General features: G+C 36.8%; 1 protein-coding gene across 4 annotated transcripts; it reads left to right on the forward strand.

Annotated features, from left to right (window-relative positions):
* Window positions 1-809: 809 nt before the first annotated feature.
* On the forward strand, window positions 810-15102 carry LOC118647694 (cytochrome P450 4C1-like). Of its 4 annotated transcripts, XM_036293066.1 has the most exons (4): window positions 810-1557; window positions 13080-13265; window positions 13437-13530; window positions 13689-13942. In XM_036293066.1, the coding sequence occupies exons 2-4, from the start codon at window positions 13178-13180 to the stop codon at window positions 13927-13929; spliced, it is 423 nt and encodes a 140-aa protein (XP_036148959.1). In that variant the 5' UTR covers window positions 810-1557; window positions 13080-13177; the 3' UTR covers window positions 13930-13942. The 4 variants fall into 4 exon arrangements, 3 of the variants coding, with proteins under 3 accessions (XP_036148959.1, XP_036148958.1, XP_036148957.1); XM_036293065.1 differs by lacking the exons at window positions 810-1557; window positions 13689-13942 and adding an exon at window positions 14003-15102 and having other exon boundaries at window positions 12999-13265; XM_036293064.1 differs by lacking the exon at window positions 810-1557 and having other exon boundaries at window positions 12999-13265.
* Window positions 15103-15241: the final 139 nt, after the last annotated feature.

Consider the following 15241-nt stretch of genomic DNA (forward strand, 5'->3'; position numbering starts at 1 on the left):
AGTGTACAGACGGAGAGTTAAAGAACATTTTTTTTTTTAATGTTTTGTTTTAGAGTGTAACCCTATGTTCGATCGATACTGTCGCTGATATTGATTGGAACCCGGTACCATCGAAAACCAAATAAGAAATCAATATTCCTCTATTGTTCGTCGCATTCCATTGTTTTAAATTTTTAGAAATTCGAGAAATATCCACTTATTCGTCTCCAGTTGGTTTTCACCATTATGATGTAAAAAAATGCGGTATGCCTTTCGAAAGCTTAAAGGTATAGGACGCGATATATCCACGTTTCGGTGATTTTCAAAAACTATAAATGATAGTAAATTATAAATTTATGAAAAACAATTTGTAAAAATTTCAATTTCTTGTTGAAGCATCGAGCAGTAACTTTTAAACAAATGGAATTTTCAAAATTCTAACGACTGCATCTGAAAGAGAGCAATCCCAAAAATATAAGAAATAACCTTAATACATTTTTTTCGCTTTAACATAAGAAATTATGGCAATAAAAATTGCATAGAAAATGTGTCTATTTGGTCCTTAAAGGGTTAATATGTTCACGCGTACGTAACAAAAGTATTCACATCTATTTTCCTTCTGATAATTTTAACGGTTTGTCTAACCGTGATTGGTGAAATTAGCCCTAGCCCTTAGACGTATTGAATCATATTGAATAACTCCGGAAAATCTTTGCACCGGACGAACTACCGAGCAACACACACACACACACACACACACACACACACACACACACACACACACACACACACACACACACACACACACACACACACACACACACACACACACACACACACACACACACACACACACACACACACACACACACACACACACACACACAACCGATGTCGATGTCAAAACCAGTGGTGCAAGTTTTGGGCCGCCAGCATTTCGGGTGCTCCGCCGAGCGCCCAAGTCGGTCGCGTATGTACTTCAAGTCTCTTCTTCTTTTTTTTCTAAGTCCCCAATTGGATATCCGACCCAAGCAGAGGGTCACAGTACCATGATTTAGCCGGGTCAAAGACCCTAAATTAGTCCGTAGGGAAATGGACTAACTTACCTTGAATCTCCGGCCGGCTCGGCCGCTCTCGTCGCGTCTGTCGCAAGTCGGTTATTAGAAAGACAGAGAAGGAGAAAAAGTATTCGATGGCACTCAGCGGTGCTCGGCGTAGTATCTGAGATGCTGGCGGCCTTAGGTGGTGGCGAGGCGGATTAGTGAAGCATTAGTGAAGCAGAGAATACCGCGTACTAATTGTGGACTATCATTTTGTAAACGGAACAATAACTGTGCGGGTCGTTACATAATTGTAATAAAAAAATCCTTTCTAAAAGTAAAAGGATATATACTGTTCTTTTGGTAAACTTTTAACTCGACGTGTTCGTAAGTGACCTGTGTTCCGAGAAGTCCGGCAGCGTGCCCGAAAAAAATAGTGATTCTTCAATCCCAGGATCACAAAAAATTTTTTCGCTGGAAGAGAGAAAGGCCTGCGAGAAAACACATGCTGCAGTGCGCTACACTTTTGGACGTTATTGTAAGAAGAGAATTACCAGTAATATTTTAAAAATATATATCAAACATTATGTCATAACGTTTAATAACATTAAAAAAATATATTAATAAATGTTTTTAAAATATTTCAATAATATTAGGACAGCAATATTATTAAAATTACTTAATGATATTGCTGTCTTAATATTATAAAAATATTAATTTTAAAAACATTTATAAAATATTAAGTTACAATTAAATATATTTTATAAAGTCCTTATGATAAAAATCAAATAATAGAGAAACGGACAAATGAGCCAATACTGAATATTGTTATATTAAATGTATTATATCTAACAAATAAACATTTTGATCTGTAATCAGATTATTATTAATATTAAAATACGAACATAAAGCACACAGATAAATAAGACATAATTGAAGTCGGAAAAGAATTGACATGTAACAATTTTCTTTCAATAATAGTTAAAATAAACGGTGTAATTAGGGAAGATCTATAAATAAGAACGTCCTGTAACAAATGTCAAAGTTGAAAAAACGTAGGTGCCAAGGACAATAAAATTCGTTACACATTCCATTCCTTGCGATGTAAAATGGACTATAAATATGACCGATTTCTTAGTATTATGTGTTTGATGTATAAATAAATTGTTAAACGAGATAGAGAAACAGTAAATCAAACTTAATACTTGCTTGATTATATTGTAGTTAAAACGTATGCTCAATAGATGGAAAGAGAACCAATAATTTAAATAAGCGCATTATTAATTACCCCAAAGAGCACACAATATTTTTTAAACGGTTTTTAAATATTTATTTTTAATTATTTTTACATTATTAGCATTTATTGTACAAATAATATTTATTAAACATTTGTTTTATATTAATTATTTATTTCAAATAATGAATTAGAAAAAATATTTATAAAACGTCAATTTAACGTTGATTTAATATTTATAAATTATTAATTTTTTATAAAAAATAATAATTTAAAAAAATTATTTAAGTAATATTTATTTAATATTTATTTAATATTTATTTTATATAAATTATTCATTTCAAATAATGATTTAGAAAAAATATTTATAAAATGTTTATTTAACGTTCATTTAATATTTAAAAATAATTAATTTTTTATTAAAAATAATAGTTTAAGAAAATTATTTACGCAATATTTATTTAATGTTTATTTAATATTTATTTTATATTTAAAAAAATATCTAAAATAAAACTTAAAAAAATATTTATTTAATATTAATTTAATATTTATATTTTAATCATTAATTATTTAAAATAATGATTTAGGACAAATATTTAATTAATATTTATTTAATATATTGACTTTACATTTTAATAAAACGTTTAAAATAATATTTACGTAACATTACTTATTTAATGTTTATGTAATATTTATTTTATCTTTAAAATAATATTTAAAGTAATACTTTATAAATATTTTTTAAATATTAATATAATATTTATGTTACAATGATTAATTATTTAAAATAACAATTTAGGACAAATATTTATATAATGTTTAATTTATATTTATTGAATATTAATTTAATAAATTGTTTAAAATAATATTTATATAACAATTCGCGCCGGAGTACACGTTAAATTTATTAAAAACATAATATTTTATATTTATTTATCTAATATTGATTTAATATTTAAGTTACAATAATAATAATAATTTATGACAAATATTTATATAATATTTAATTAATGTTTATTTATTATGGAACATAACGACGAATCTCCGGAGTACATAAATGCTATAAACCCTCTGCCATCGGGGAGAGGGGGGGACTAGGTCGAATTAACTATAAACAAGCCATTAGAGACATGAGGGAGAGAGAAAGAGAGCTCAGCCAGTGGACCGATCTGCTGGAAAATATGCTGCGCCAACTTACAAGTACCCTGTCCAACCTCCGCTGTAACAACCTCCCTCCCTTTTCCCCGATAAATCCAAACCGAACATTCCTTCGTCCCTGCTCCATTCTACCTCCATGCATACTCCGCACATTTCGGCAGGTTCTCCCTTCGTGACGAACACCTTCACTTTCGCGTCCTAAATTATATCTACGAGAAGCGCTTGAACTAGTCCCGAAATACGACGGGTACAATATCCCCGTGTGACAATTCGCCAGGGCCCGTAAGAGAGCGAGGAAAACTGTGCCGTTAGTTGACGAAGCGCTATTTGTCCGAATGCTACGTAATAATAATCGCATCACGCGTACATGGCCGTGGAAGACGAGATCCATGCATCTGTTGATAAAATCCTGGACGTGTTAAAACTTTTGGTCCGGGAAGGAATGCGAATTATTATCGTGGTCAACATAAGCATGACATACAAAAGGCTTAACGAGCATATTTTTGACTATATCGGGCGCGTTAAGGATCTGCATACCGCGATTATCAAGGGCGATCAGAGTAATTTCACTGAATCTCACAAAGTACCCTCACTGAATCGAAAATCTCGTCGATCGACTCCTTTGCCCTCGAGACATTTTACGAGGGGTTTTCGCGCGAATACCGGATCGAACTCCGTGCTGAGGGCTATAGTAATTCTTCTGACGCTTGCAACAAGGTAATAATGATTGATAAGAGACTCGAGAGGAAGGAGGCTTGTTGCCGCACGATGCTACGAATTCTTTCACGTAGGATCTACTAATCCTTCTAATTTCTCTTATTTCACGCACTCCCACGCGAGATTTACTAATCTTCCTGACTTTTCCAATTCCACTCATTTCCACGCGAAATCCTCTAGTTTGCCGACGCATAATGTGCCGGCGCAATCCCGTCTAGAAGCACTCTCGCAGTATCCCCTTTCCTCGACAGATTTGCGCTATCCAACTCTTCTGTAATTGCGACCTCGTTATTCACTACAGCAATAAAAATATACAATGTAACAAATATTACTCCGTGCGTTAGTGCTAATCTAAATAATAGGCAGCGTGAACCATGCGATTTGCCTTTGATATCAGAGAACGACGCTAAACTAAATTAAAATACAAGAAATTCTGAAATTGTTACAACTTGATTATTTAAACTTGCTTGAAAAGGAAAACATAGTTAAATTAGTTGAACTATATCACGATCGTTTTTATCTATCCATGAATTTTTGGGGAAAATTTATGTGATGTCCCACAAGATCGTAACCATCGGCTTACCAATTAATACGAAACAGTACCGCTTTCTACACATACACCGCAAAGAGATACACGCGCAAGTGAGCCAGTTACTAGACAAGGAAATTGTGCGCCCGTTAACGTCCCCGTACAACTCTCCTATCTGAATCGTGCCGAAGAAGCCTGATTTCGCGAGAAATAAAAGGTGAAGGATGGTGATAAATTACCGATGCCTGAACGAAAAAACGGTAGCAGACGTCTATCTGCTACCAAATATCAGTGACATTCAAGATCAACTTGGTGGAGCAAAGTACTTCTCTATACTGGACCTTGCTAATGAATTTCACCAGATACCAATAGACGCTGAGAACGCTTGCAAAACTGCCTTTCCCACCACTCACGACCATTATGAGTTTACGCGAATGCTTTTCGGCTTGAGAAACGCACCAGCGACGTTCCAACGACTTATGGATCAAATATTAACTGACTTACAAGGTAATGAGTTCTTTGTGTATATGGACGATATCGTCGTCTACGCCAGCTCCCTGCGCGAACATGACATAAAAATGTCTAAACTAATAGCTCGACTACGATCGGCTAATTTAACGTTACAAGTTGACAAGTGCAAATTCTTTCAACATGAAGTGGTTTACCTTGGTCACATAATGGGGAAGGACGGTCTCCGTCCAGATTCACAAAAAATTGCCGCAGTCAGGGAGTTTCCTGTCCTCCTTAAGAACATAAGACAGTTTTTGGGCCTTGCCGGAGGCGTTTTATCCCAAACTTCTCCAAAATCGCGAGCCCACTGTCCAACATGCTGAAAAAAACCGCAACCTTTTCCTGGAATGAAAAGGCGCAAAAATCGTTTGAACTACTTAGAAGATTTGTGCGAAGAGCCGATACTACAATTCCCAGATTTTGGAAGAGCTTATCCTCACTACCGATGCCTCCAATTTATGCTATCAGTGATGTACTGAGTCAAGAGACCTTGGCCAAAATTTACCCAATTTATACGCATCTAGAATGTTAAACGCTGCAGAGAAGAATTATTCGACGGTTGAGAAAGAATTATTAGCAATCACGTACTATGTTAATCATATTAGGCCCTATCTATACGGGCGCAAGTTCATCCTGGTCACGGATCATCAACCCCTAACATGGCTGCACCGTGTCAAGAACCTTATATCGTGACTCATGCGATGGCGACTGAAGTTGGAAGAATATGACTACCATATTGTATATACAACTGGCATAAGTAATGCAGTCGCTCTGTCTCGCAATCCTGTTTCTACTGTAACCCATGTCTCGCTTTATCTCATCCTGAAGAAACTCCGCCTTAACTCAGACCAAACTTGAAAAGTTCTTGAGGACGACGGTGACAATGAGGACGAGCCACGACAGAGGAAGAAATTCTCCAAGAATACCACAAGAGTCTCAGACTCAACGACTGAACTAACTAATTCTGAAGAGCCTCTCTCAGTCACTCAAAACAATTCCTCTCCCTTCTCTCCACACATTGCTTTGTCATCATTGGGACTAGAAGTTGGAACCTCCACCTCTGCGTCAAATCGACACCTCTGCATCGTTACAGTTTGAGGTCGCAGAAGAAGGTTAATATAAACGATTCATCCTGTATATATCATTATTGGATCGCAGTGGTAACATCGTCCTTATGGTTACGGAAACCCCTTTTGCAAGGGAGCTCAGGAATATTACGACGCTGGAAGACTGCCTCTGCTTAATGATCTCACACTGGGAAGAGCAAGAGTATATCCAGCAGCTAGCCCTAATTGTCATATCATTGCGCTACCAACGAAAGAGCGATTGCATGTATCCATGGAAATGCCAATGTTAATTGAGAGCCTCTCCTCGCTACTGGACGTGATAACAGAACCTAGACTACATAGTCTTAGTCTACGATACACAGACCGACTGGAAGCCATACCCTGGCGACAAATGCAATCATTGTTGGAGGAGGCGATGAAGGATCCAATGGCCATAACCATATGCCACGGATCTGTCACCACGCCACCTGCGGAACAGTGTTTGCCCATTATCAAAGAATACCACGAATCTACCGCTGGCGGTCACAAGGGAGTGACTAAAACTTATCTACAAATCAAACAGCATTTTGCCTGGAAGAACATAAAAAGGAATGTCCAAGATTATATCAAAAATTGTCGCTTTTGTCAAGAGCTTAAGCTTGTATGGAAGAAGACTCGCCAACCAATGATCCTCACTGATACGCCTGGACGTGCCTTCGATAAGGTCGCATTGGACATTGTGGGCCCATTCCAACGCACCAGAGGAAATAATTACGTGCTCACTATGCAGGACCTCCTTACTAAATATTCTGTTTACGCTCCGATCGGCGATACGATAGCCGAAAGGGCGGCAGCTGCGTTCATTGATAACTTTATATGTCGATTTGGTTGCCCAAGGAGCATCCTCACCGACCAGGGAATTTCCAACGAATTTTGTTAGCCTCTTATTCCGCTCAATTACTAGAAAATTTTGTATACAACAATTTCGAACTGCCTCCCATCACCCTCAATCGAATGGCTCCCTCGAGAGATCTCATATAATGTTAACTGAATATTTAAAATATTTTATAAATAAGGAAAAAAAATTGGGACGAAATAATCGAGCGAGCTTTTCGTACAATACGTCCGTCCACGAAGGGACCGGGTACATCCCGCACAAATTGATTTTCGGAACTCGAGCTTGTATTCCTTCCAGCTTCCGTCAGGAAACGGAACCGGAGACAATATCATTCGTACTTAAGTGGTTTATTCAAAAATATTCGCGACCTACAGGACGCTGCGCGCATCAATTTAGCTAAATGGTAAGCTTATGCTAAGGCTAAAAGAAAATCAAAAACTTACTATGAGCACATCAATCCCGAGATATTCCGTGCTGGAGAATATGTACTAATAATTAATAATAACAAAACAAACCAACTCAGCGCCGAATATACCGGGCCATATTTGATCATCAAATGCCTTGACCATGATAATGTACGCGTGAAAATAAGAAATACAACTCGAATTGCTCATAGATTAAAAAAATGTATTTACCACGAGCCGGGATAACACCCGTATATGTTGTAGATGTATTTTACCCTCTTCGCGGCCATTTCCCTGGTCGGCAGCAACAATGCTCTCCTTGGTTATAAGTGTGGGGCATCACAATCTAACGGAACTCTGGTATCATTGCTCAGTAACAGTCCATGTAAATCACTCGAAATCTCGCCTGTCTCGCAAGACATATATATAGAAATGTTACGCAAACCCGAATTAGTTACGACAAAAATTTTAAGTTGTAGAGTAGAATTAAAGATACCGACAACTAATGTCAATAACAAATCCGAAAAGAAAAACGCTATTGAAGTTAAGCGATCTTACTTGCCTGTAGATTTAGAGAGATGCTATGCATCTGAACGGAATTTTTCGCATAAATAACGTCACTCTACATAATATAATTCGTGGCGTTACGAATAGCAAGCTATTGCCCGTACCATACGGCACAACCCTTACCGTTCCGATGCATAAAATTAACAATATATCCGTATGACATAGTTATAAAAATATGTTAGCGAATGTAAATGTTCTTAGTGATAAGTTTAATCTTTCGTCTAGTACCCGATGTTTATTACCAAATTATAATGTTTCGACGAGAACGGTTTCTATAATTTTTGGTCTCCGTACGTTTCGGACAAATGCAACCGAATACCACACTCTATTATGTACCGCGGAATAACAAAAGAATTACAATCACCAGGCCACTCGGTCGCTTACGCAATACGACAGGGAGACTCACATTTTCTTCTTTGTTCACAATTACCATGAGATATGCAATAACACTGTGTACTAGACGGAACATTCTCGTTATATTATTATAGATATTAGTCATAGTACCGTTAATTTACACGAATTTAGCGTTATCAAAGAAATGCAAGCACTGTTAAAAGGCGTTTCACTGTATTATACAATTGTCAGTTTAGATATTATGTATGACTATACAAGGCAAGTACTAGATAGATGTTTAAAAAAGCTAAATTACGCACCGCTATACGACTGGCCGAGCGGAACCCCTAACTTTTCGCATATTCGATCATGGGTGCAATGGGATACGATGCCCGCGTGCGGGATGAGGCTGCACAGTTGACGCGCTGCATCCCCGTACCAGTGCAACAACGATCCACTGGAACCTGCTTTTACGAACTCCCGATAATAGTAAATGAGGAACCCGCTTATTTATCGCCGAGGACAAGAATAATTACCCGGAAGGGAACGGAGATCGAATGTGACTTCTCCGCGACCACGTTATATACCACATCTATAAACAGTGGCACACGCTTACGCCAGAGCTAAGAAATCTCCTGCCTCAAAAATTTCAACCTACGCAATATCAATGTGGAGATATATGCAACCTGATATCAAGGGAAAAATCATGGAGAAATTGACGCCGGCACCGGTGACCACGCGATAGAGCAAAAGTCTTTGTACATTGGGTCTTGTGTCAAATGCTGCAGTAATCATAATGTCCGCAATCATTTATTATACGTGCCGCAATATTAGCCAAGGAAGTTACACATTTAAAAAAGCACGCAAAGATAAACCCTCTGCGGGCAAGGAAAGTGATCGGCCCCTAGCGCCGCAGGCACAAGGAACAAAAAACCAGCCCACGTGGCCACTGCGAAATTTGGAAGAAGAATTAGTCGATATCAATCAAGCGTTTCGCCGACTGGAGCAACAAATCAATCGATGTTTCATATTCCGTAATCACCCCTCCCCTTTTTCCTTTTTTTCCCTTTCTTCTTTTTTTCCTTTTCTCTTCGAAAGAGACTCGTCAACGTGACGCACGAGCGAATACATGTACGTACATTCAAATATCTATAAAATTTATATAAGGAAATCCACGCATGATCGATGTGATAGCCTGAGCTGCTTGCTCGCGCCCGAACTAAGTACAATAGTTGTATTAATGTAAATATAAATGTGAGTATGTGTGTGTTCGTGTATGATTGAGGACCATAATATGCGGATTAAGAGATCACGCCGAAATTTCAGCGCTTTCGCGCTCACCAACACGTCGTGGCATACCGTGATCACGCGCCCGAGCGCCTGATGCGCGGCCTCTCTCCTCTTCTACTCGCCCCTTTGTGATGAGCAGAAAGAGTAATATATAAAAATTTTACACATCGGAAAAAGAGAGGAAACGTAGTAGGGGCTTTCTAAGAAAAAATAGTTCCTTCAGAATTATGCAAAAATTTTTTCCTTGTTTCTTTTCTTTTTCCTTTCTTTTTTCTTTTTGTGTTTTACATTAATTAGTTACTAAAAGCTCGACATCCAATCCCGTGATTTTAATGACACATCGAGCACATGCTTATCAATATAGTATAAGATGCTCGTAACAGATTTGTAATCGGAGATTGAAACCAATATAATCTTTGAAAAATTTTTGATGTTTTATAGAGGCAGGAAAATACGTTTTATTCGTCGCATTCGCATTGTTCGCTAGTAGAGATCACTTTTTTGTTTTGTATCTGCGACGTCAAAATGTAAATTATGTAATTCTTAATCATAAGCAATCAATGTTTAAGGGACACGATATTCAGAGGGGTTTGATTCCGCACCTCCCCTTCCGCCTCCTTTTTCTCCGTATAAATACGCGCGCATTTTGGAAAAGCGGTTTCTTCTGCGATCCTATCCAAACAATCCGACCGTGATTAGTTCAGCTTCGCTCCGCCCTCGGGGTAATTGTGCGACTCCGCAAATAAACTCAAAAAATTTAACAAAGTCTTCTTTTCTTTTTTTCTCCCCCTTTTTTGTTTTTTCTTTTTCTCCTTTTTTTCTCTCGGTCTTTTTTCTCCGTCCTCCCACGCACGTATCAGCAGTATCTAGCCTGTGGTGTTTTGTGAAGTGCAAAATAACAAGGGAGTCCGATCCGGCGACCATTCGAGATAATGTGCATTCCATTTCTCATTCGGGCCTCTTATCAATAATTTATTTTTTTCTTTTTTTTTGTTTTTGTGTGTTTTTTTGTTTTGTCTACGCCGCTCCCGCCTGGTGTCGCAGATTTTTACTGCACGGGACCAACGATGCCAGTTCAGAAGCTTTTGTCAGCAAGCTTGCTGCACCATCTGCACGCAGCGCCCGTGGAGGGGAGCCCCACTCTTCGAACTACGTTAAGAAGTCGAGTGAGAAAGAAACGGAGCTAAGAGCAAAGGAGACGATAGATGCTCCCGCCGCTTGACGCAAAAAGAGTGGGGGTCCCCTTCACGGACGCTGCATGCAGGCGGTGCAAGCAGGCTTGCTAGCGAAAGCTTCTGAACTAACATCGTTGCACGGGACGTATGTATAGACACACGGATATGCGTGTACAGTTGCTTAGCTCTCTTTCTCTCTCTCTCATGCTGGCTTTAAACAAGCGTCTACCCGTCCTGTATTTCTATAATTACACAGTTTTGTTTTCTTATATCTTCCAAAAAAAAATTGTTACAAAAATCATATAATTTTTATGATACGTTGACTAATGTCTAATTCTAAATATGAGAAATCATAAAATAAACTCTTGTGCGAGTAGAGAGAAAGAATCTTATTTGTATATTTAAAAGAAAAAGGGAAGAAAAAAATTTTAAAAACACTTCTTTTTTTTGTGTTGTTACGTCCAGCCTTATACAATTAGGACCAAATTGGGTGTTAAGAAAGTATTTAGGGGAGATAAGATACAGAAGGACGCAAAGTTACACTATTCCCGAAGGCGCACGGTCAAGAGAAGGGAAGCGCCTCATAATGGCCATAATGGGGGGAACGCTCTCGTAATGGCCAGAAAATGTGGGTCAGCGTGCTAATAGGGCTCGCTATAACTCTGTTTCCCTGGACGTGTGGTCGTTGGTCCTATTTTGAGTCAGCGAATTAAATCGCTTTAACTCGAGATCGGACCAGGTGCTATCTTTGATCGAAATAACCGAGGAGGTCAGATGAAAGAATTAATTAAAAGGCAGATTTAAACTCTTAACATAATTATTTATTTATATAGTTGACAAATCTTTATCCCGTTCTGACACCATCACATTCTCCCACTTTATCCATATTCCATTTATTTTCACCCTGCCTACACCAATCTTTACTATCCTATCTTTAACCTTCTCTTCTTTAGCCCACCTCGCAACGTTTCTCTGTGTACCTCTCTCCTCCCATGTCAAGTCCTGTTCTATGAATATACGTTCCCCTCTAAGTTTACTCTTGTTGCACATGATATCCCTTTTCATTTTCTCGGTTTCTAGGCATCCTATTATTACTGACTCGCTTATCCACTTCGTCACCTTAATCTCCAAACCTAATCTAACTTTTCCTTAATCATATCCTCTATCCATCTCTTCTGTATTCTATCTAAATCCTCCTTTTTTAAACCTCTGATTACTATTTTATTTATTTCTCCTCTCTTCTTTTTCTCTATCCTCAACCCATTTCTTTAACTTACCTACCTCTCTGTCACTTAATCCTCCGCTACCACTTTCAAAACTGACTCCTGAGCTCGTTCTCCTTCATCTATTCTCTCTACTCTCACTTCTCCTTCTTCTAACTGCTACACTATCCATGCTAAAACTATCCTCTGCCCTACTAGACCGCTGCCCTTCTATTTCCCCTCTCTTCACTACCTCTCCTAAGTCTATAATATCCTTCTCTACCCCTACACATTTAACTTCCAACTCTTTTACTCTTTTCTCCCAAATTTCCTGTTCTAACTTTAAAATTTTCAATTCCTGTCTTATTTCATCTTTGAATTCCTTTAATTCTATAGCTATTGCTCTAACCTCCTTCTTTATCTTTGCTATGCACTCCCTATCCATAATCTCCTTATCAACCTCTTCTTGATCCTTAAAACTCACCTTCTTACCTTGCTTATTACCTTCCGTTACTAATTTCCTCTGCCCTTCTTCTATACCTTTGCCTTTTATTCCTCTCTTTCTTGTCTCTCGGGACATTTTCCCGCGGTCTCCTACACGCTATTATCGAACCTCCTAATTTCTCCGCCTGACTCCCGCTTCCTAAAACTTAACGCCTTACCTCTTGTAGTTCCCTCCAATTATCCTATTCTCTTGAACTCCTCGCTATCCATCTATCTATACGTATTACCTCTACCTTACCTAATTCCGCTCTAAATACAATATTTTATTCGCACTTATGTACCACACGTCCACGCACAGTCACTCTTCCTAACCAAGTCCCACAAAAGAGTATGTATTGTCTTCATGTTTTGATATAATACATTATTTGTGTTTGTATTTGATTGCATATTTTTATATGCTTGTGAGAAAACAAATTTTAAAATAATAATAATAATATTATGTTTGAGTTTGATAGTATTATACATTATCTGTTATTATATATTTTGGTTTTAGACTCCAAATGGCAATCACGACGAAAGCTATTAACTCCTACATTTCATTTAAAAATATTAAAACAATTTACTGAGATTTTAATCAAAGAGAGCAAAAGTATGACAAGGTCTTTGGAGAGTGCAGGAGATGTCATTACCAAAGATTTAATACCATTTATTAGTGAACATACATTAAATATAATATGTGGTACTATATTCTAGTATATCTATATAAAAATTTTATCTTGAATAGTATAAAAAAAAGAATAGTAAGAAACAATATAAGTTTTGTATGCAAAATGTAAATACTATATATTAAAATTATCAAATTTATACAAAAATATGTTTAAAGTATATGAATACATTATAATTTTTTTAGAAACAGCCATGGGGACTTCTTTTCAAGGAATAAGTTCACTTCAGCAACAATATCGAAAAGCGGTTCACCGAGTGGGTGAGCTTCTTGTTTATAGGTAATTAATATATTGGTTTGGATGATTATGTCTCCAATCGTGACCAAACTATATAGTTCACATCTCAGTATTGAGAGTTTAAACTACGCAAAAAACAATAGAATTGTGATGTTATCTTTTCTACCGCATTGTTCACACAAGTTACAACCTCTGCATAGGATAGTATTTGGACCCTTTAAAAAATATGTAAATTCTGCTTGTGATGCTTGGATATTAAACAACCCAATCCACACAATGAATATCTATAATATTCCTGAAGTTGTTGCTGTTGCTTATCCTCTTGCCACGTCACCAACAAATATTCAAGTAGGTTTTAAATGTACTGGCATATTTCCTTATAAAAAGACATTTTTTCTGATTTGGATTTCGCACCAAGTTTCATTACTGATAAGCCACTAGTTAAAGAAAATAAGTAAGTATAAAGCATTAATTCAATAATATTATATTAGTGTAATAATGTAATTATTTGCAGAAATAATGACGAACAGCAAGCCATGACAGGACATATAATGGATGTAGGAACAATCAGTTCTTCAGAGTGCTTGTCGCCCAATCGTTTTCTAAAAAGTCAGACGAAGGTTTTGAAATATTAAGCTCTCAAGATCTTCGCCTTTTTCCTAAAGCTGGAAAAATGCTCGTAAGTGCGCAAGAAAACGATCGAGTAACAGCAATTCTTACTGATACAGTGAAGAGGAAATTGGAACTCGAAAAAATAGAAAGTAAGGAGAACAGAAGAAAAGGGAAAGGTATAAAGAGACTATTTGAAGAAAATAATAAAGATACCAAAACTAATTATGCTAAAACATCTAAAAAATTTAAACAAATCATGAAAAAGGTTAAAAAAGAAACAATAGCTCTTAAAGAAAAGGAATGTTTCTGTTTAGTTTGTATGAAATCTTATTCTAACAGCCGGGTCTATAACGAGTCGCTAGTCGGTAATCTGTAGTCTTAAATCGCAATCTTAAGTCGATTCGAGATTGGAAAGACTATCGGTGAGTCTGAGTTGGTGAATCAGTAAAGGCCAACAGCCAACTTCTAAGATTACAGACATCAAATTTCATACGACTGGCCAATCATATGCTTTGCCAGTATCGGCTCATTGCCAGTATTGCTCTTTGCAAAGCGGCTCATTGTGGATGTGAAAAATTATAGAATCACCGACTTAGGTTAAGACTTATGACTTCCAACTATCGACTACCGACTACTGACTCATTGTAGACCCGGCTTAATTTCAGATGCCAATATTAAAGAGAAATGGGTCCAATGCATTCAATGTAAAGGATGATCTCATGAAGTATGTGTTTCTGATGTATCACATTATATATGCCCCAACTGTGAGTCTGCATGAGCTCCTACAGCTCAAAGTTATTACAAAATTTATGAGTCTTCTATTATATATACCCAAGTTTATGAAAGTTAAAAAGTTTATGAGAATTATTTCTTTATTTACTCTTACTCTTGTTGTAAGTTTATAAAAGTTAATATTATAAGTTTATAAAAATTATTGTTCTTTTATTTATTCAATGTTTATAAGAGTATTGCAAAGTTTATCAAAATTTTTAATTTTTTATTCAATGATTGTTTAATTCATACTGCAATTATTATGTTAAACCGATAAAAAACTGTCACTAACTTTAATAAAATATTAAAACAGGAACTACTTGTCCTTTGTCATATGTTTTTCCTATATGAAAGATATGTGACAACTAAC

Source organism: Monomorium pharaonis, chromosome 10, assembly GCF_013373865.1.
Source record: "Monomorium pharaonis isolate MP-MQ-018 chromosome 10, ASM1337386v2, whole genome shotgun sequence".
NCBI classification, from domain to species: domain Eukaryota; kingdom Metazoa; phylum Arthropoda; class Insecta; order Hymenoptera; family Formicidae; genus Monomorium; species Monomorium pharaonis.

Excerpts from the sequence above, each read along its gene's own strand:
- LOC118647694 (XM_036293064.1), top strand. The coding sequence starts at position 13,025 with ATGTTTGAGTTTGATAGTATTATACATTATCTGTTATTATATATTTTG. Across the intron at positions 13,266-13,436 it reads TACATTAAATATAATATGTG|AAACAGCCATGGGGACTTCT; the intron begins GTACTATATTCT and ends TAATTTTTTTAG. Across the intron at positions 13,531-13,688 it reads GGTGAGCTTCTTGTTTATAG|GATAGTATTTGGACCCTTTA; the intron begins GTAATTAATATA and ends ACCTCTGCATAG.